Raw genomic sequence first — 20,656 nt, forward strand, 5'->3', positions numbered from 1 at the left:
TGGTTGAAGCGTGTTATTTGTGTGTTTTCAGGACAAAAAAAAAAAATTCAGTTGAGAGATGAATTTGCAGTCTTATCAGGAATTGATGTTTATTGAAAGTCTCGACAGTCAACAGTTTAAAGCTTTCATTTGTTTGACATCCCAAAATATACAGTATCCAATTGCAGTCTTCAAAACAAAAATGCAGAAAAAATGAAAACCCTTCTAAAGTCTATTTCTGAGAAGAAATTCTATCTTGATAAAATACAAATATATTATCAAACCATCTCAGATGAATCTCCATACAAATGACCTTTTGACACCTAAAAAATCCAAATTACAAAAATACACAAAAGCAAATACAATATACATTTCAAATATATGTTTTGGAAATACTGCCAGCCTGGCAAATGAGTATATTTTGCTTTGTCTCTTCAGTAAACAAAGCGCAAATATAGTTCTCCAGCACATATTTGAATCCTCATTATACTGTATGTAAGAAATACTGTCTTTTTTTCAATTGGTATTAACCGTAAAAAAAAATGGAAATACTGAAATTAAAATACAACTTTACAATAACTTTGTTAACCTTCATTAAGTAACTACGCCGAAACTCCTTAATGTCTACCACCTCTGTCTCTCTACAGGGGAATTGTATCAGTTCAGAACTAAATGGATTGATTCATTATCGAGAATAATGATTCATAATCCCAATAAAATGAAAAATGGAACGAGCCAATGCACCCTGACAGCCACCAAATCAAACGTCACTCTTTAGAATCCTTCAGATTGATCATTTATTAATATTTAGTTATTTTGGTCATATTTTGGAATCGGGGGTCAAATCAAAGTCACATTAATGTAACATAAAACAGTCAAACCGGTTTCAGTTCCAGTAAAATGTTTACATTAAACTGGTTTCAAACCAGTTTCAGTTCCAGTAGAATGTTTACATCGAACTGGATCAAACCAGTTTCTGTTCCAGTGGAATGTTTACGGCAAACCAGATCAAACCAGTTTCAGTTCCAGTAGAAGTGTTTACATGCAGAGACTTCTCTGTTCTAATTGGTTGTCAGTATTAGCTTGCGAGTTCTAGCTTAGCATTAGTTAGCTGAACCATCTGCTAATGTGGCCTCCCTCCACTTAAAGTGCCATCGGCAGAGGCTGTTATGGAACTAGATGTCTTTAATACTGAATCACATGCTTTGAGTTATTATTTTGGTTTGTTGTTCTAACAGTAAAGAGGTTCAGGAATGTCACATGTGTAAGCACTAAATGCTAATGTTGCTAATACTAATATTGCTTTTTTTTCTTTCTTTGCTTTCTACACCTAACACAGTAAGACAATAGCAAATAATCCTCTAAAACAATGCTACTAATGAGCTATTGCTAGCTTGCTACAATAAATCATGTTGGCGCAATAAGATGCTAACTGAGGCAACTTATTCCTCTTCAATATCCATATTAAAATTGGCAATAACTTTATTGTATTTTGGCCACAGAAATTATTTTATATTAATATTTTATGCTGTGCGTACAAAGAAGTAAGGCAAACTGTTAAATCAAATCAATCAAAGCCAAGAATTCTAAAACAAGATAAATAAATCAGTGAAATATTAACAGAATGTCGGCTACAATTTCCTGGTATAACTGGAAGAAAACAAGATTGTTACACTGGATAAAACTGATGGAATAAAACCGTTGGCATTCAGTAGAAAATCACAATTTTTGCGTTGATTTTAGAATTACTTAGAAGTTGATAATTTGCTACATTAGCTGTTTGAAGCCCAAGTTTGTTTCCGACCAATCAGGCAACCTTTCCTGTGTGACAGGTGGGTAAGTGAGCCAGCCGGGACATTCACATAATTAAACGAAGACAGCTATTACTCGTTCTGCCAGATTTTTAATATTTGAATCAAAAATGTAAAGAAAAAGTAAATGACAGCAAGGTGCGCTTGCTGGTTGGCTGAGGTTAAATTGTAAAAACAGCAGAAAGAAAAGTTGTTTCTTTGTCTCACAGATTGCGAGAATTGGCACTTCACACATGAGGTACATTTTTTGAATTTACTAAATTTGAAGTTGAATTTGCCGCGGTGGTGGTGATGATACATCACATGATGGAAGACATTTTGTTTTCATTTGTTGAAGTTATTAATTGTTAGTCAGCCTGGCCTAGTGGAAAATCCTTCTAGATTCATTCATTCATTCCTACATGCAAATCAGAGTTAAATCGTATTGGGTCATGTTACACAAATGTGACACAAATATCTCAAGAAATTGTAAATGCTGTCTTCAGTTAGCATCAGTTATTGCATAAGCTAGTTATTAAAATACCGAAAAAAAGTATCAAAATGCAAATGTTGACTACATTCTGTCCCTTTTGAAAAAGGTTCATAGGATTTGAACCTGCGACTTGTGGCACTTTCTGTTTGTCATCGTATCTTTTAGCAGTCACTCAAATGTTTGTGTGTTGGCTTTATCTGGGCATGCTCAGAACGCTTGTGTTGGTCTGGGCATGCTCAGTGCCGTTGTGTCGATCTGAGCATGCTCAGAGCGCTTGTGTTGGTCTGAGCGTGCTCAGATGGCTGTGCTCTCAGGGGGCGGGGCCTGTGCCCCCTTACATACATTCAAACTCGTCGATGCGCTGCTTGGTGTTCCCTGAGCGGATCTGGCGCAGCGTCTTGTACTTGTCCCGCCCGGCGCGGACGTTCTCGGCGTGGATCACGTCGTTGACCGTCTTCTTGGTCTCGTCCCGGGCGACGGCGAGCTCCGAGCTCAGCGCCTGCAGGGGCAGAGGGAGCATGTGGACCAATGAGGCACTTGCTCACAACGTGATCCACCAATGAGGATCAAGGATTTAAGACAGCGGTGGTATTCAGATAAGAGTTGTATAAGTGAACGCATGGAGAGTAAATGTCTAATTTTAAGGTGTTTTATAGTTCAGACCTGGTGAGTTTGGGGCTCACCACTCAATGTTCTACTATTAAGACTAGAACTCACCAGCAGGTAGTTTAAACCAGCTCTAGAACCAGCAGGTAGTTTAAACCAGCAGGTAGTTTAAACCAGCTCTAGAACCAGCAGGTAGTTTAAACCAGCAGGTAGTTTAAACCAGCTCTAGAACCAGCAGGTAGTTTAAACCAGCAGGTAGTTTAAACCAGCAGGTAGTTTAAACCAGTAGGTAGTTTAAACCAGCTCTAGAACCAGCAGGTAGTTTAAACCAGCAGGTAGTCTGAACCAGCAGGTAGTCTGAACCGGCCCCAGGACTCACCAGCAGGTGTTTCTGCACTCGCTCGTTCTTGTCCGCCTCAGTCATGCGCTCCTCCTCGCTGCGGTCGTTGGCTCCGGCGCCACCGGCAAACTCGGCGCTGGCCTCGGCGTTGCTCTCGTCGTTCTCGTCGTGCTCGTTCTCCTCGTTCACCGGCTCCTGGATCTGGGCGGCCATCTTGGTCCTGAGCTCGTCTTTGGTCTTCTCCAGGTCCTCCTGCACCAGCTCGGCCTGGGAACAGGGGACAGGGGACCCCAGCTGTTAGGAACCTCGAGGTCACTGATGGAGCTTTAGTGACACCACTAATGGAGCTTTAGTGACATCACTAATGGAGATTTAGTGACATCACTGATGGAGCTTTAGTGACATCACTGATGGAGCTTTAGGGACATCACTGATGGAGTTTATATGCGGCGGTAACATCAGATCTTCATCAAAGTGTTACTCTCGAAGTGTTTCATATTCTAGTCTTGTTATTAGGTTATGTCAGTTCAATGTAGTTAAGTTAAGTTAAATCTTTACTGCTACTTGTTGAGTTAGTTTGTATGGCTGATAGAATTCAGAAAGTTAATGTTTACCTAAAGAATACTTCTTACTGAAATTAACTGAATATCTTTAACTGTAAGCTTTCCCCATCATTTATGCGTTTAGGACATTAAAGTCTTTCCGCTTCACCAAAGACCAGAAAATTTATCTTGGGGTAATTGCTTCAGCATATTTTCCCCCAGCGTTCTGCGGCAGCTCTGCCTACAGAGCCAGTAGAATAAGAGTCAGTTTAGACTGTTTCTCCATAAGACCAGATGTTCACAGAAACCTCCTTCTTACAACCCTGGTCATAACACCCTGTTAATCACACCCTGGTCATCTCACCCTGCACATCCTCACACCCTCAAACCCTCAAAACATTTCATAGGCCGAACATTTTCATGCAATGGCGTTGTTTCCATTTTCTGTGTTTCCGGTGCAATGTGAATAAGGTTTCTTTCCTCTTGAGGCAAACGTAGTTGACAGGATGCACAGGAAACCACAGTGTATACAGAATACATTTAGAAATATTCTTAGCAACAGATGATGATGAGAAGGTCTAGTGCTGAGCCTTGCTTCCTCTGTCAGGTATGGTGTGATATGTGTTGGTCATAGATCATGATGCGTTCAAGTTCATAGCAAGGTGAGGAGCCTAGAGGACCACCAAGTGCACACCGCCCAACCCAAGAACCAACACCCAGCTACAGAACATTGGCCGAGGTCCTCCCAACCATGTGGCCAACACAGAGCCTCCTCCTGCTCCACCTGCCACCAACAGCAGGTACTGGAGCAGGTTGCACTTCCTCCACAACCTCCACCCCCCTGTGGAGACCTCACCTCCACCCCCTCCACTACCTCTACCCACCTGTGGAGACCTCACCTCTACCCCCCTGTGGAGACCTCACCTCCACCACCTCCACCCCCCTGTGGAGACCTCACCTCCACCACCTCTACCCCCCTGTGGAGACCTCACCTCCACCACCTCCACCCCCCTGTGGAGACCTCACCTTGTCCTGCCACTGCTGGGCCTCGTCCTCCTTCTTCTTCTTGGCGTCCTCCAGCAGGGAGATCTTGGAAGTCAGGTCAGCAAGCTCCGTGGCCTGAGGAGAAACCAGCAGAACAGAGCTCAGTGGAGACACCAGCAGAGCAGAGCTCAGTGGCCTGGAACCTGTCTGAGGTTCTAGCGGTAGAACCTGATGGATGTTCTAGCGCTAGAACCTCAGATAAGTTCTAGCGTTGTTTTGTCGGCATAACCATCATGTATTTGTTGGAGGTTTGGACCAGATTAACTTGGTCTAAGAAGTCCTTGGTACTAGTTGTACATTGGACCAGAAGTGCTTGGTACTAGTAGTACTTGGTACTACTACAACTCATTGGTCCCACGATGGTTGGGTACCAGAGGAGCTTGATACCAGTGTTGAGCGAGGAGAGAGGAGCAGCCCACTGACCAGGTGCTCCTGGTTCTTCATCTGGTTCTCCGACTGGTGCAGCAGCGTCAGCCGGGCCTCCTCGGCCGAGCGGAGGTCGCCCTCCAGCAGCTCCGCCGCCTCCTCCGCCTTCTTCCTCTCCTGCTCCAGCTCCAGGGCCTTCTGGGTCTGCTCCTCCAGCTCTGGGGAGGAGAAGGAGGAGGAGGAGGTGGAGGGGGAGGAGAAGGAGGAGGAGGGGGAGGAGATGGAGGAGGAGGAGAAGGGCGAGAAGATGGAGGAGGTGGTGGAAAAGGAGGGGAGGAGATGGAGGAGAAGAAGGAGGTGGTGGAAGAGGAAGGGGAGGAGATGGAGGAAGTGGTGGAGGAGGTGGTGGAGGAGGTGGAGAAGGATGTGGTGGAAGAGGAGATGGAAGGAGAGAAGGAGTTGGCAGAGGAGAATGAAAGGATGGAGGAGGTGGTGGAAGAGGAGATGGAGGAGGATAATGAGTTGACAGAGGAGGAGGTGGATGAAAAGATGGAGAAGGAGAAAAAGAGGAGGTGGAAGAGGAAGAGGAGGATATGGTGGGTGAAGGGGTGACGGTGTGGGAGATGGAGGAGGTGAAAGAGGCAGAGGAGAAGCAGAAGGAGGTGCGTCCACAGGGAGAGAAGAACACATCTTCAAGAACACATTCAAACCTTATGGATGTATTACTGTAAAAAGGAAAGGAAGAGACGCTCCTGTACCTTGTTGGGCCCTCCTGGTCTGCTCCTCAATCTGTCTCAACCGCTCCATCAGCTCCTCCTTCTCCTTCACAATCTTCTCCTTCTCCTTCTCCGCCACCTCTCGTTTCCTCTTCTCGTCCTGCAGCATGGCCCTGAGGAGACGGAGACGAGGGGGAAATATGAATAACAAGATAAATATTCCTCTAGATCTAATTTATAAGGAACTAAATCCAATGCTGGACTAAATCCAGCATTTGGTCTAAAGTGGGGCAGGAGAGTCTAGTGGTGAGGGGGTTTGAATCCCAACCAAAAGGTTCTGGGTTCAAACCCCAATGTCCCATCCTTGAGCAGGACGCCCTAACCCCCACATGCTCCTTGTGTAGCTGAAGTGGCTCTACTTCTCAGGATAAATGAGTCTGCTGAACCTTAACCACTAAATGGTACATCTAAAGAGGGCCTTCTGTGATGCAGCATAATGTCAAAATGTGTATGCTTTCATATTCTCTCATAGAACAAACTCATGTGAACCATAAATCCAGAAGCAGATGTCACTTCCTCCCAAAACAGGAAGTGACCCAGTGTGTCATCAAAAGGAAAATTTTGACATCCAAATTGAGGAAGCGCCGTGTTAAATTTAACCCTTCAGATCCATGAGAACGAGGGGTGGGGTTTCAATCTGGAGTGGTTTCCGTTCCCATGCTCCGACCGCGCCTCACCGCTCCATCTTCTTCTGGTTCTTCTCCTCGCGGGCCTGGGCCTTCATCTGCTGCACCTCGATGGTGTCGGGCTTCCTGCGCCGCATGTACAGCTCGTGGTTCCCCATGCACAGCGCCAGGATGCGCTTGTTGATGCGCAGACGCGGCGCGTAGAACACAAAGTCCTGGGGAGCGGAGAACGAAGCGTTGGTGAACTGAGGAGGGCTTCATGGTACAGAGATGAACTGCATAGCCTCCCCCCTTACCCCCCCCCCCCCCACACCCCTCTAAAGCACTTATTGTGTGTTGTACGTCCTGGCACTTAAAAATAGTACTTAGCATTGTGGTGCATCTTAATCTTATCCTAGCTATCTTTGTTGTATACGGGGAATGGGTTAACATAGCGATTGTTAGTGCTTGGTACTTGTTTCTATGAACATCCTAACTGTACCGACAGAGATATTGTTACTCTTTCTTCTGACAAATGTACTTATTGTGAGTCGCTTTGGATAAAAGCGAACACACAAGAATGAATGTGGTAGTGCAGTAGGAGGGATTTCATTAACGTACGGGCGCTTTCTTGTCTATGGGCTTGATGACAAACTTCTTATCGTTGAAGGAGATGTTTCGGATCTCACTCCAAGGGAATCCAATTTTGGGCGTCATTCTGTTGAAGGGGAGACAAAGAAGAAAACAAAGAGTCAGCTGACTTGTAAAACACTGCTGAGTACTGAGAGCAGTTGTGTTTATGAATACATCACCCTTCAAGCACAGGCCAGTCCATACACCTGACTTGTCAGTATTACACTATAATTGTATATTGGGGACCCCACTTTTTTGACCCCCCAAACCCTCAGCCCTCTACAGAGAGACCTTGAGGAGAACCCAGGAGATGGCCCTCCTCCTAGAGACACTAGGAGGTGATAGAAGCTGGATGTACAGGTGATGTCCACAGATGATGATGGTAGAACTAATCAAAGCAGTAAGTTAGCGTGTCAGTGGTGAACGGAGAGGTCGGCGACCCACTTGTCGTTCTGCTCGTAGATGTTGAGGCCCAGGGCGTCCACACCCAGGAACAGTTCGGAGCCCTTCTTGTTCTTGATGTTGAAGTAGTTCACCCCGTACATCTCCAGGTCCTGGGCGATCTTCAGGTACTCCATCATGGACTCCTCTCTGAGACGTGAATACATGATTCATGTCAACGTTAAACCTGCACTGTGGTACCTTTCTACTGCAAGACATCTGAACTAGCTGTAGCTTTAGCTTCAACTCAAGCAACTAGGGTTATATAGCTGTAGCTCCAACTCAAGCCACTAGGGTTATATAGCTGTAGCTCCAACTCAAGCCACTAGGGTTATATAGCTGTAGCTCCAACTCAAGCCACTAGGGTTATATAGCTGTAGCTCCAACTCAAGCCACTAGGGTTATATAGCTGTAGCTCCAACTCAAGCCACTAGGGTTATATAGCTGTAGCTCCAACTCAAGCCACTAGGGTTATATAGCTGTAGCTCCAACTCAAGCCACTAGGGTTATATAGCTGTAGCTGTAGCTCCAACTGCAGCCACTAGATGTTGCTAATGGGGAAACATATTCCCGGCATTCCAGTAAACCTATCTCTGAACAGGAAGTTGATCTTCCTAGCTTCCTCCAGAGTCAGAGTTTTAGAGAACTCAGGACCTTAGTCATAGAGGACCTGTGTGTGTGTGTGGGCGTGTGTGTGTTCACCTGAGCATGCCCTTGTGTTCTTCGTGCCACACCTGGATCCTCTCTTCCCACTGCTCCTTGTTCAGCTTGTGCTGGTCCAGCACTCTGAGGACACAATGCATCATGGGTAATACAGAACACATGGGATACGCAGCATCATGGGTAATACAGAACACACAGATCCCGAAGTGCATCATGGGTAATACACAACACACAGATCCCGAGGTGCATCATGGGTAATACACAACACAAAGATCCTGAGGTGCATCATGGGTAACAAACAACACACAGATCCCGAGGTGCATCATGGGTAATACACAACAAAACAAGTTCCGCGGTGCATCCCGGGTAGGAGGGGAGGAGCTAGTAGCGAATGTGGGAGGAGCCTACCTCTGTGGGAGGAGCTTGTCCCCGGACAGGTAGCCGGTGGTGTGGGTCTCCTTGTTGTAGTCGGCGTACTTGGCCTGCACGGCGTAGGAGGCCAGCAGCACGGCGGTCTCGGGCGGGCAGTAGATGTCGTCGTTCAGGATGCCCTCCTTCACCTGCAGGAAGAATAGCCGCTGCGTGGCCTCCTGGATCAGCTCCTCAGACACGTCCTCCGGGAAGAACTTGGCCCGGAACTTGAAGAGCAGCGGGCTCTCCTTCCTCACATCCTGGGCCGTCACCTGTTAGCACGTTAGCACAGTAGCCGTTAGCATTCGCACAATAGCATTAGCATGGGTTGTTATGAAGTGGACTTTGGATTTGGAGGCTCGTGGAGCTGAAAATCGGGGGGGGGGGGAAATCACCTTCTTGTTGAGCTTGAGCCACGTGGAGAAGCCTTTGGTGTCCTGGTACTGCAGTCCGAAGTACCACACCTCCCTGAGCCCGATGGTCTTGACCACCTGCAGAACAACCAGATACCTCAGAACGCTGCAGAACAAGGAGAACTCCTCACACCGGTTTGGGTTGGTGAGCGCTGTGGGGCGTTGTTAACAGGTCTGTCTGAGCAGATGACTGCATTGTGTGACGGTTGTAGCTCCGTATATTATATTACCGCGCTGGAGTACAGCATTGTAGTCCAGTATTGTGTCGTGAAGTGCGCTCTAAACAATTAAAGGCACAGGTTAACAAGACTTCTATGAGGTTTATTTACTTTCAACTCTACCCATTCATCGTCATAATACTTTCAAACGTTCTCAAATTTCCAGAACATATGAAATACAATGCGAAGCGGATGACGATGAGATGAGATTAAATTCTGGAGTTACATTACAAGTCTGCTCCAGGCTCTTAAGCTTGAAAATCTCGAAAAGCTCTTTATCAACTTTTTTATTGACAGTTACGTGAACGTTACTCTACAGTCACTTTCACAAATCAAAAACGGTGATGTTTGTGTCCCTCTGCTCATCACTCGTGGATGTATAAAAATAAGTTATCACTACGGTGTTAAGCTAGGAGCTAAGGAGCTAACGTGTCTAGTTGTCATAGCAACAGTAAACAATGCATGGAGAGCAGGGAGATGTTCAGGAGAAGGCTGGTTGTGGTTAAGGGCTCTTATTTACCTCACAGCCACGTGGGCGCCATTTTGGATCTAAATGCTAGCTGGGTGGAGTAGGCAGCATGCGGTTCCTCTACCCAGCTAGCGTTTAGATCCAGGATGGCCATGCGTTGCAGGTGGCCAATGCAGGAGTGTTGACGTCATGGTTACCTGGTCGTACAGCTGCTTCCCCGTGGTGCTGGGCTGGATGGCAAACTCCAGCTCCGCATCCATGGTGGTCACTCTCACGCTAATCTGTAGGGCAGAGAGCATTAGCATTAGCTACACAGCTAATCTGTATGGATGAGAACATTAGCATTAGCTATACAGCTAATCTGTATGGCTGAGATCATTAGCATTAGCAACCCTTCTAATCCATAGGGCTGAGTGCATTAGGATGGGCAACACAGCTAAGGGTTTATCTGTAGAGCAGAACACTAGATATAGCAACACTGCTAACAGCTCATCTGTGGAGCAGAGAGAAATAGCATGAGCACACTGATAACAGCTAATCTGTAGTGCAAAAATTAGCAACACAACTAACGGCTCATCTGTAGAGCTGAACATAAGCATGAGCAACACCAACAATTTGCGATATTAACTCATTTAAACTCTAAAAAAGTAACACGCCAGTGTCACTGTGTTCACACATAGTCTAACACGATACAAATCTGAAATTCGTATTAACAAGGAGTTAAAAGATTGTTAAAAGGTTTGGTTCAATTGTTATGTTGCATTCCTTTCAGCTTGTGAACGTGTTGAAATACAAAGTAGGAAACAAAGGAAACATTAAATATTCGGTTCAAATATTTGTGATGGTGAAACTCCACAGGGAGCTGAATAGATACACAAACACCTACACCTTAGTGACCTCAAACCAAGTCACCCATGACTGACATTTACAAATCCAAAACGACTTACAATAAGTACATTTGTCAGAAGAAAGAGAAGCAACAATATATCGCTGTCAGTACAGTAAGGATGTTCATAGAACCAAGTGCCAAGCACTAACAATCGCTAGGTTAACCCATTCCCCGTATACAACAGAGATAGCTACGATAAGATGCTACACAATGCTTAGTAAGTACTATTTTTAAGGGCCAGGACGTACAACATACAAAACGTTCGTAAGCGGGGTTTGTGGGGGGGGTATGCAGAGTCCAGGTGAACTCTGAACATGACTCTCACAGCTCTGTATCTCTGTCTCTTCTTTATACCTTCATACATGATTCTGAGGTTGTGCCACAGCGACGAGGGTAGAATCTTTCTACAGGAAGTGACCACATCCTCTCTCTGCTCTGCTGCCGAACTCAGAGTGCTACTTCCTGTGTTGCATCAGCATTTAGAGACATCTAGAGACTGGTTCTATTCATCTGTACGGTAATATTAAACTTAATTTGTTAAGCACCAGCGCCTTAGATTACACAATAAAAAAGGATTTCCTATATATTTAATTAATACAATTAAATATAATAAAATAGGATATCACAGCTTTGAAAAATCGATTTCACCGGATAAAAAAAGACAAACAAAATAATAGATAAATACAAATAAATACAAATACAGATTAGAATATAAAGATAAAAAAGTCCACCATCCTCTAAAGGGATCTCCAGGGGCGATCTGGAACCATCCCATAATATGCTCGAGGCGGGAAAACTCCCCGAGAACAGGAAACGCAGGACGTGGAGGGATTCCCCTTTAGCACGGTACGCTAACAATAGTACATATTTTCCACTAAAACTAACTAATTAAGCTAACTCATAAGTACATATTTCCCGTCAACACCGCTAAGCTAACAAACAATAGTACAAATTTCCCATTAAAAACCACTACGCTAACAAACAATAGCACATATTTCCCATTAAAGGCCGCTATCTGACAAACAAAAGTACATATTTCCCATTAAAAACTGCTACGCCAACAAACAATGGTACATATTTCCCATTAAAAATCACAAAATAACCAACAATAGTACATATTTCCCATTAAAAATCGCTAAATAACAAACAATTGTACGTATTTCCCCCCAGGTTTGTTGAGCTAACAACAATAGTACATATTTCCCTTTAAAATCGCTTAACCAACAACAATATAATCTAAGCCAGAGCAGGACCACACAATAGATCTATTCACACTCGATAACTATCAGCAGTACATTAGATATAAGAGGCCTTTAGAAAGACAGCAATGCAACGCTGCAATGAAGTCACACGTTTGATAGGGTGGGGGGGGGGAACCGTACAAACAAATCCTCCAGACAAGACAACCACCCATTGTGCCCCCTCTGCCCTAAGGAAGCCATGTCTTCACTCTGCACTAAACCCAGCAAACTCTCTGCCTGCTGAGACATTTCCCAGCCGCCCAGCACGTCATGGGCCAGCTGGGGAATAACTCCTGCTGCCCAGGCCCACGCCACTCGCCCTCCACCACAATGGGGCGCTTTATCTCCCCTGATTAGACCTGCGTTCTTTCCATGGCTGTCAGCGCAACCCTGTGCAGGGCCCAGGACACATCCTGTCATCACCAGCAGCAGCAATCCTCACAGATAGCCAGCTGGGACCGGCTGGAGGGGGACCAGGGGACTTCTGAGCTACGGGGGGGATTCTACTATTGGCAACAACGTAAAGAGGAAATGTCATTTTCGAAAGAAATTGCTTCAGATGCAGGTTTTTTGTAAATCACAGTCCTGACATAAACTCAGTTTCCGTGAAAGATTTGCTGACAAGTTGAACAATTGACGTCATCTTTCCAAATTGGACCCATGGAGAATGAACTCTGGACTGGACCAATGACATACGTTCATTCAATCCAACGTTTGGGGGAATCTTTCTCAGAAACTCAGATGATGCTGCAGACTCATGTGCTGCCAAACATCTCGGATCTGTGTCGGAGTTGTGTTTGGCCAACTTCAGCCCACATTCTCTAGCTCTGAGTTGGAGTAGGGCAGGGTTCAGAACCTTTATGTATCAAAAATAGCGAGTGGTGCTCCATCGTTTGTACGCCTCCTTCGTTTGCGGCCCACAGACCGACCTCGTCTTTGCCGGCTTCCTTTGTGTTTTGTGTCGGCCTGACCCGCCATACGATGAGGTCATGAGGTTATCTGCGCACGCGCCCGGCTAAGAAGACATTTTGCTGACTTCCTGGCCATGCGGAGACGGAGAGGATTTGAAAGAGAAGTTCACGGCTGCGTAGAGAGGTGATCTAAATAGGTCTGGCTCGGTCGCTCAGGGAGTGAACCCATAAAAACAGGAACCAAGACTATGAATGTTCTGGTCTGGGTGTGTCTGACATGACCAAGCCCTAGGAAACACTAACACACTATTATTAGCCCTCAACTCGCTCGCTCTCTCGTTGGCAGGACCTCCGCTACACAGCCTTGTGTTCCCCTGCAGCTGTCTGTTGCCACACATCTGTTTCTAAACCAGAAAACACCATTTAAAGCAAGCTACACTTCTGGTGTCACGGTCCAATCCAGATTTAGACTTGTTCTTAGTGTGGGAACTCCTTCTGTGAGGATTGTCGCCCCCACCCCCTAAAAAGTAAATGTTTAAACTCCCAGCGACGACCTCAGACATAAACTACAGTCTGTGTTGTAACAGACCGCCTCCATCAAGGTCCCACAGCTCACAGTAGCTATGAGGGGCCCGATGTGCGTGTGGAAGTGTAGGGAAGGGGCCACACAGGGGCCAAAGTCAACGACAATCCGATTGTTACAGTACTTTGTCATATAAATAAAAGTGATGATTGTATTCAGATTGATATGGTTTGTAAGAAACCCACATTACATAGCCTTCACTCAAAGGCAAAAACTTTGAAGTAAGGAGTAAGAAAGTCAGTCCTGTTTTCGGCCAATCACCATCAGCGGCCAGCCTCCCTGCCCTGGGAGGCACTGGGAGCTGGGGAATGTGTACCACAGTAGGAAACATGCTGGAATGTTCTTATCGGGGAGCCTGGTGCTGTCATTCCCTGTTTAAGGCCTATACCTCACCCAGCCTCCGAATCACAGGGTTCCTTCTGCTGCAGTTGCCGTTGGTTACAACCTGCAACACCAAATCTCCCCCCGGCCCCACCCCGATTTCCCTTTAAAAACACTTATGCTAATGCTACATGCTAAAGCTCCTCAGCTGAATGTAGGCAACGAAGGACGGAGAAAAAGCTGAGTTGGGCAAGAATGAAAGAATTAATATAAAGTAGGAAAGTAAATCAAGCTTTGACCACTTTATTTTCCAAACGGAACATATTCAAACCTAAGTACTTTCGTTTGGCTTCCTCTTTCCACTTTCCCTGCTGCAGCACTCAGTAGAACTATTCCACATTTGACTGAACTAGAGTAGCATTGCAGTTTGTATTGGTGAGCGAGTATTGCAGTATTACCTGATTGTAACCAGAATACCTAGGCTATATCTATAGATATATATTGCAATCCATACCCAACGTAGTAAATACCAAGAGATCAAACCACGAATAGTTTCTGGTTGATCTTAGCTCTGCATCGCAGCGGGGATACCCACCCCAGAGCTGGATCAATATGCGATCAGCGATCAATAAGAACAATAGCAACACACTTACTCTCTAGTTCTGTCGGTCGGTTCTGCTCCCAGGCAGTTAGTTCCCAGTAAACGTCCCTCATACGTCTGGACTCCAGGTTGTGGTTGTGTTCTACAAACAGGTTAATCCACTGCGCACCGCGCTCCATCAAGACCCCTAATCCCCCCGGTCCACATACCTCCTGGGTTCCCAGTCCCGTTCCCACCATGTCCTGCAGGACCTCACTTATTTTCGCTTTTCACTTATTAATAAACTGGAGTCAGTCAGGACCCAGCGGGGTGAGTTACACGGCCATGTTTTCTATGGGGTCTTTGTAACGGTTTTGTTATGCATCTTACTGGTTTACCCAAGCCAACCCATGACCACACAAAGGCTGGTTATGTTTGAGTTTCCAACACGGCCTGAGGTGGCATGGAAACCTGGTCATTTTTCTTCTTCCTTTTTCTGGGATTGAATCAAACAAGTCTTTAAATGGTTGTGTTTCTCAGACTCCTTGACATCTTGAATAGTAAAAGAAGTTAGTTTCTCTGATTGTATTGTTGTATTGAAAGCATTTCAATGGAAGGAAAGGTCATGTTTTAGTGAGGACACACTCTCAGCTTAAACGTCTAGACGTTCTGTTCAGACTGAAACACAGCTCTAGCACATCTTTGATACAGTTTAAAACAACATGACTTGTTGACGCGCCAACTAAGATAATGAACAGGGATTAAAGCACAATCACTGTCTTTAATGTGTGGCGAGGGAGAGGGAGGGAGAGAGGGGGAGAGAAAGGGAGAGGGAGATAGAGGGAGTGAGAGAAAGAGGGAGTGAGAGAGAGGGGGAGAGCAGCTGAGGCCTTTTTTGCGTGGGTGAGGAGGGGGACACACAGAGGGCCAGAACGTGATGGGAATCTCCATATAAGGTTGTTGGGCTGCAAACCGCCAGAGAGGAACTGATGTAATAGCAGAAGCCTTGAGTCACAACGCCACTTCCTTAGATACTAGATGCGGCCACCACATAATGACCCCGCCGAAGAATGTGGAGGAAATGTACGGAGACGACATGTTGTCGCGTTACTTTTATTTTTAGCAACATACTTGAAAGATCACTTAAGAAACTTAGGAAATATAACAAAATGCTGTTAGAGGCCTCTAGTGGGTAGAGAGTTGGTTCTAGTGGGTGAACACAGTGACTCTTTACTTTTAGGAGGAGCAGAGGGAGTACAGAAGTCTTTATTTGCCTTGCACCTGTTCTTATGCTTATTGAATTTACTTTATATGTGTTCTCTTGCTCAGTTAAGATACAACTTTACTCATAACCTTAATGATTTCAAGGACTGCCTGTGTGTGATCTCTGGCTCAGATAAGATATTTATTAATAACCTTAACATACGTTTCATAAATAACACACCATCCCACCATTCACACAGAGAGCCAACCCTGACTCTCAAGCTATTTGTTTTACTTGGCAGTAAGAAATCTATGTAGAAATCTATGTGTAAAGTGTAAAGTGTAAATGTAGAAATCTATGCTGTAACTACAACATGTAGTTTTGTCTGCATTGGTCAACAACATAGAAGGTAACATGTTATTAGCAATCTAAGGTTGATTTCATCTGAATTGGGCTGGCCATTTTCTTTAAGCTTAAGAATACTTTAACTTCTCTGTAACACATTAGCAATAGAAGACTAACTATACCACCTACAATAAGCACACACACACACACACACACACACACACACACACACACACACACACACACACACACACACACACACACACACACACATCTGTAACCCACCTGATAACACCTGTGTTATCAGGCCCCATCCATCATTAACCGAGTATCTATTGTCCTCATTGTTCTCGGCCCAACAGAGGAGCTCCGATTTGAGTCTGTCCAGGGATGCTGACCCTGGGATCGGGCTCAGACCTACCCCTGGGATTAACCGAATAGCGGTCGTTAATATTGCAGTATTCCCCGATGTCGGTTTCAAGTGGAGTAATGTGTGATACACAGTACGACCCAGACACTTTGTCTACCCCTCCTCCCTCCTCCTCCACAAACACACGCACGCAACACACACACACACACACACACACACACACACACACACACACACACACACACACACACACACACACACACACACCACATTTCCCCCTCAGAGCCGCTGATCCATTAAAGAAGAATTTATTAATGGGATCCGTCTCGGGATCATGGTTTATCGACTATTGTGACACATTGATGGGTGTAGTTTAGGGTTGTGTAACATTTCCTGCCGGTACCAAATCAGGTCTGGGACCAGTCTGAGAGAGAGAGGGCCCCACGCTGACTCCGCTCCCCGGCCCCTGCCCGCTCTATAACCCATCAGGTCTGGGACCAGTCTGAGAGAGAGAGGGCCCCACGCTGACTCCGCTCCCCGGCCCCTGGCCGCTCTATAAACCAGAATTAAACACTCACTCCCGGACTAAAGTGATCGACACCGATGGGAAATCAAAGGTTATAACTCGTTTAGTGGAGTATAAGCGACCGGTAGAGAAACCGCATTGACGCGCAGAGGGGAGAGAGGAAGGGAACAGGAGACAGAGAGGAAGGGAGAGAGAGGAAGGGAACGAGAAAGAGATAGAGAGGAAGGGAACAAGAGAGCGAGGGAAGGAAAGACAAAAAGAGGGACTGAAACACGTATAAAATCCGGAGAAACAAGAACAGGTCCTTACCGTCTTCGGCATGTTGAGTCCGGTCGTCTGCTAATCTTACACCCGCGAAGTGAATGAACAAGTGAATTATTTAAGCTCCGGTGAAACTTTTGCCCATCAGATCCACAATGGCGCCAAGCGAAGCTCCTTTGTACTTCAAACAGTATTAAGACTGAATGGGATCCTCCTTGTCCGCACCGCGACCAGACGAGAGAGCACTACGCGGTTCGCTGTGGGCTTCTTCCTCGGTTTGGCCGGTGAAAGTAAAAGGATTGCAGAGCTTCGATATCCTCCTAACGGTCCTGTTCAAACCACACCCTAGAACGATGACAGCGCCGCAACTGAAACGGGTTCGGGGAGAGAAGCTCCGCCCGCCGCGTCCATCCCGTAGAGAGAAAGAAGCGTCCATCCCGCAGACTGAATGAAGCGTCCATCCCACAGCCCAGTCTTTTGTCTCTTTCCCTACCCCACATCCCATCCCCATCACAAAGGATTTCCTTTAGACTATTAATATATATCATTTAGTATGAATAGGTATATATTTTTAATGATGTAGTGGCCTAGGAACTAATGTTATAATTTAGCATAATTATTAATTGGCAAATTGGATTTGACATGGAATTAATATTATACTATTACAATTGAGCATGATTATTAATCGGCTTGCCTAAGCAATGCCTATTTAATTCCAATAGAGCCCATAAATTGGATTTATTCCACATAATATGGAACCCCTGTTCCATAAGCTATTCAAATGATACAACATACTGCATCTATTTAAACTAAACGTTTATCTTTGTTTTCTTACAGGCCTAACAGACCAGTGATAAAACGGTTTTCTTAAGGAATAGAAATGATTGAGTAACATTAAAAAGCCATTTTAACTAAAGGTTATGGTACATGTTTCAGGTCTTTGAATGATACATTTAGTATTTAAACATGCACCCCATCCATCTCATAATTGAAAATACTGCAATCTTTCAATGTTCGATGAAGGTAAAAAAAACTACAACTACAAAAACATAAACATATTGAACATGAATAATCAAAGAATGGGTTGAATAATAAGACAGCTTGAAAAGAGTTATACTTTATTTATGGAGGGAAACACATTGTCCTTAAGACTTACATTTTGTTTGAGTTCGAGACCCAAAGAGTCCATTTGATATTTTTGGTCCATAAAAAGTGATTCTGTCCATTCAGTGAGGAGTACAGGATATACACAGCAGCGCATCATAACAATACAACAACAGGCCCATTCCTTTGTCTCGCGTAACATCGCAAACACAATTTACACAACACTTCAAAATTATTCCATGAAGAACGTCAGACCTGGACTTTATTAATTGAAATTCATCACATTTTAATTAGAGTTCACTTTCAAAAACCAAGGACCTTTGTCACGTTGAGTGTTTTTTTTGTTGTTGTTTATACCTGAGTGTTGTCTGTTTTATGTTACTTCAAATTCGGGAGCAATTGGGAATTCGTTTTCATCTCAACTTGGAAATGAAACACATCTGTCTAGTAATCTTTAGTAATCTCTAGTATTCAACCTGACTGCACACCTCTCTCTGTTCTCTCACATGTATGAATATAGAATATTTAATGATTCCAAATGGACATGGAAAAATATATTTGGAAGGCTGCCTGATGAGGTGACCCCCCAGAATAACCATAATACTACGGTTTCATATGGTGTACAACGTTGTCTGTATAAAATTTGTATGTAGTTTTATGAACGTCTGACCAAAATGCCCTTCCATCCCAAAAGGATTTGGGTCAAATATGTGGATCACTAAGTTACATTTCCAGACTATATAAAACGATCGGTGGACAAATCCTCTGTACTGAATTTGAGGAGGAAAATGTGGCTTTTTTTCACACCAAGAGAACCAATCATCCTCTTCTGTTTAATTGTACCGAACTACTAGAATACTGGCAGCACTAAATGTGTAAACTCTGTTTGATGGCGAGTGTGTGCGTCTGTTTAAATAGCCAATATATATATATTTTTTTTATATATTACTGCATTTAGTGTCTGTACAACTTGGTTACACATTAAAAACACTTTGGTTTGGGTCACAGCAACTGGACAATTGACTCGGACCGACAACACACACTCGATAGCAACAAAATTAACTCCAGCTAAAAAGTGTCAATAGTTGACTTTCTGTGAGTAACAGGGTTAAGCAAGACCAGCCAATTAATATATGAACAAGTTAACCACGTTTAGTGAAAGATGCTTGGTAAAAAAAAAACACAGTTCAACACACCTACTTTATCAACGCACAGGGTTATTGTTCATTCAATAAACAGCAGACATTTTTGTGTCCACCATCTCAACCTCAATAGTACAACAAAATATTATTTTGTCCTTCAAAATAGAGTAATCCTTGTGCAGTAAATACAATTCCAAACGTGTTTGACAAAACGTACTGACGATATATCTATACAGAATAAACTTTAGGGTGGAGAGAGCACAATTTAACCCAGGTGCACAGGTTCACATTCAGAACTTCTTACTCACTCATTGGCCCAGAGAACCCTAGCAACGCCCTAGCAACACCCTAGAAACCACCCAGTGCACTCACGGGCTAGCATGTTAGCTTTAGCATGTAAATGTAAGGAAATTCCTGCTAGTGCTCCTTATCATGCAAGTAGGCCTATTGTAGCGTGCTAGTACATTAGCATGCTATCATGTGAAAATGTGCAGGTTAGCATTCTAATGGTAAAGCACGCTATTCCATGGATGTATAAGGCTAGAACATGTGATTGTGTTAATACGCTAGGGGGCTAGCATGTTAGCATTAGCATGTTAGCATGCTAAAAGATAAGCAAATGGATAGCATGTGGTTCTGCGGTACACATGCTATCAATCAATACCTGTTGCATGGCCCTCCAGCTATAACAAGTGATTTTAAAATTTGTTTTACTTTTAAAGTTAAAGGTACTGTGAGAATTTAGTGTCTTCTAGCGGTGAGTTTTCTCAGATTGAGACCAACTGAATACCCCGCCCCCCCCCTCCTTTTTCAGCGACGTAGGAGAAGCTACGGTGCCTTGCACTGATCCAAAACGATGGTCTACGACAGCATCGAGTTGACAAGTGATGAGGTCCCTTGATAGATTTATAAATTGTATCTCGTTATTTAGTTTGTAAAAATATAATACTTAGCAGATGGCGATTACAATTGTTGGTTGTTTCGCATTGCGGTTGCGTTTTATAAAAACGCATCCTCTCTAGAGCCATTTGTCCATTCTTGGCTTCTGTAGAAAGTGCGGTGCAACATGGCGGCCCTTGTGAAAGAGAGTCCGCTCGCTATCAAGATATAAAGGGCTCAATCTAAGGGGAAGAAAACACGACTCGTATTTGAACGGGATTAAACACTAATTAAAACATTCCAATTCTGGCGAGTTTGTTCCACTAGATGCCACTAAATTCCTCACAGTACACCTTTAACTTTGTATACATGTATATACACACACAAGAATATGTACAGAGAGGCCACAGCACGTACTGCTATCTGTGTACACAGGTATCTATGTACTGTGTAGTACTCGTGTAGCACTAGAATGCCCCTTTAAATAACAAACTGTTGTACCCCGAGAGCG

At 44.5% G+C, this 20,656-nt stretch overlaps 1 protein-coding gene across 1 annotated transcript; it reads right to left on the reverse strand.

The window, feature by feature from the left end:
- Positions 1–70: 70 nt before the first annotated feature.
- On the reverse strand, positions 71–17,373 carry msna (moesin a). Its single transcript, XM_084474754.1, has 13 exons — positions 17,069–17,373; positions 9,987–10,070; positions 9,085–9,180; positions 8,687–8,961; positions 8,318–8,401; positions 7,619–7,765; positions 7,163–7,259; positions 6,614–6,777; positions 5,919–6,049; positions 5,218–5,378; positions 4,777–4,869; positions 3,248–3,475; positions 71–2,761 (listed from the first exon to the last, which is right to left on the reverse strand). Exons 1-13 carry the CDS (start codon positions 17,078–17,080, stop codon positions 2,597–2,599), a joined length of 1,737 nt encoding a protein of 578 aa, XP_084330880.1. The 5' UTR covers positions 17,081–17,373; the 3' UTR covers positions 71–2,596.
- Positions 17,374–20,656: the final 3,283 nt, after the last annotated feature.

The sequence above is a fragment of the Micromesistius poutassou genome (assembly GCF_964030765.1).
Source record: "Micromesistius poutassou genome assembly, chromosome: 10".
NCBI classification, from domain to species: Eukaryota; Metazoa; Chordata; class Actinopteri; order Gadiformes; family Gadidae; genus Micromesistius; species Micromesistius poutassou.

Coding starts and splice junctions, on each gene's coding strand:
- msna (XM_084474754.1), bottom strand. Junction 7,260..7,618: donor ATCTACGAGCAGAACGACAA/GTGGGTCGCCGA, acceptor CCCCTTCAACAG/AATGACGCCCAAAATTGGAT. Junction 5,379..5,918: donor GACCAGGAGGGCCCAACAAG/GTACAGGAGCGT, acceptor TCTCCTCCCCAG/AGCTGGAGGAGCAGACCCAG.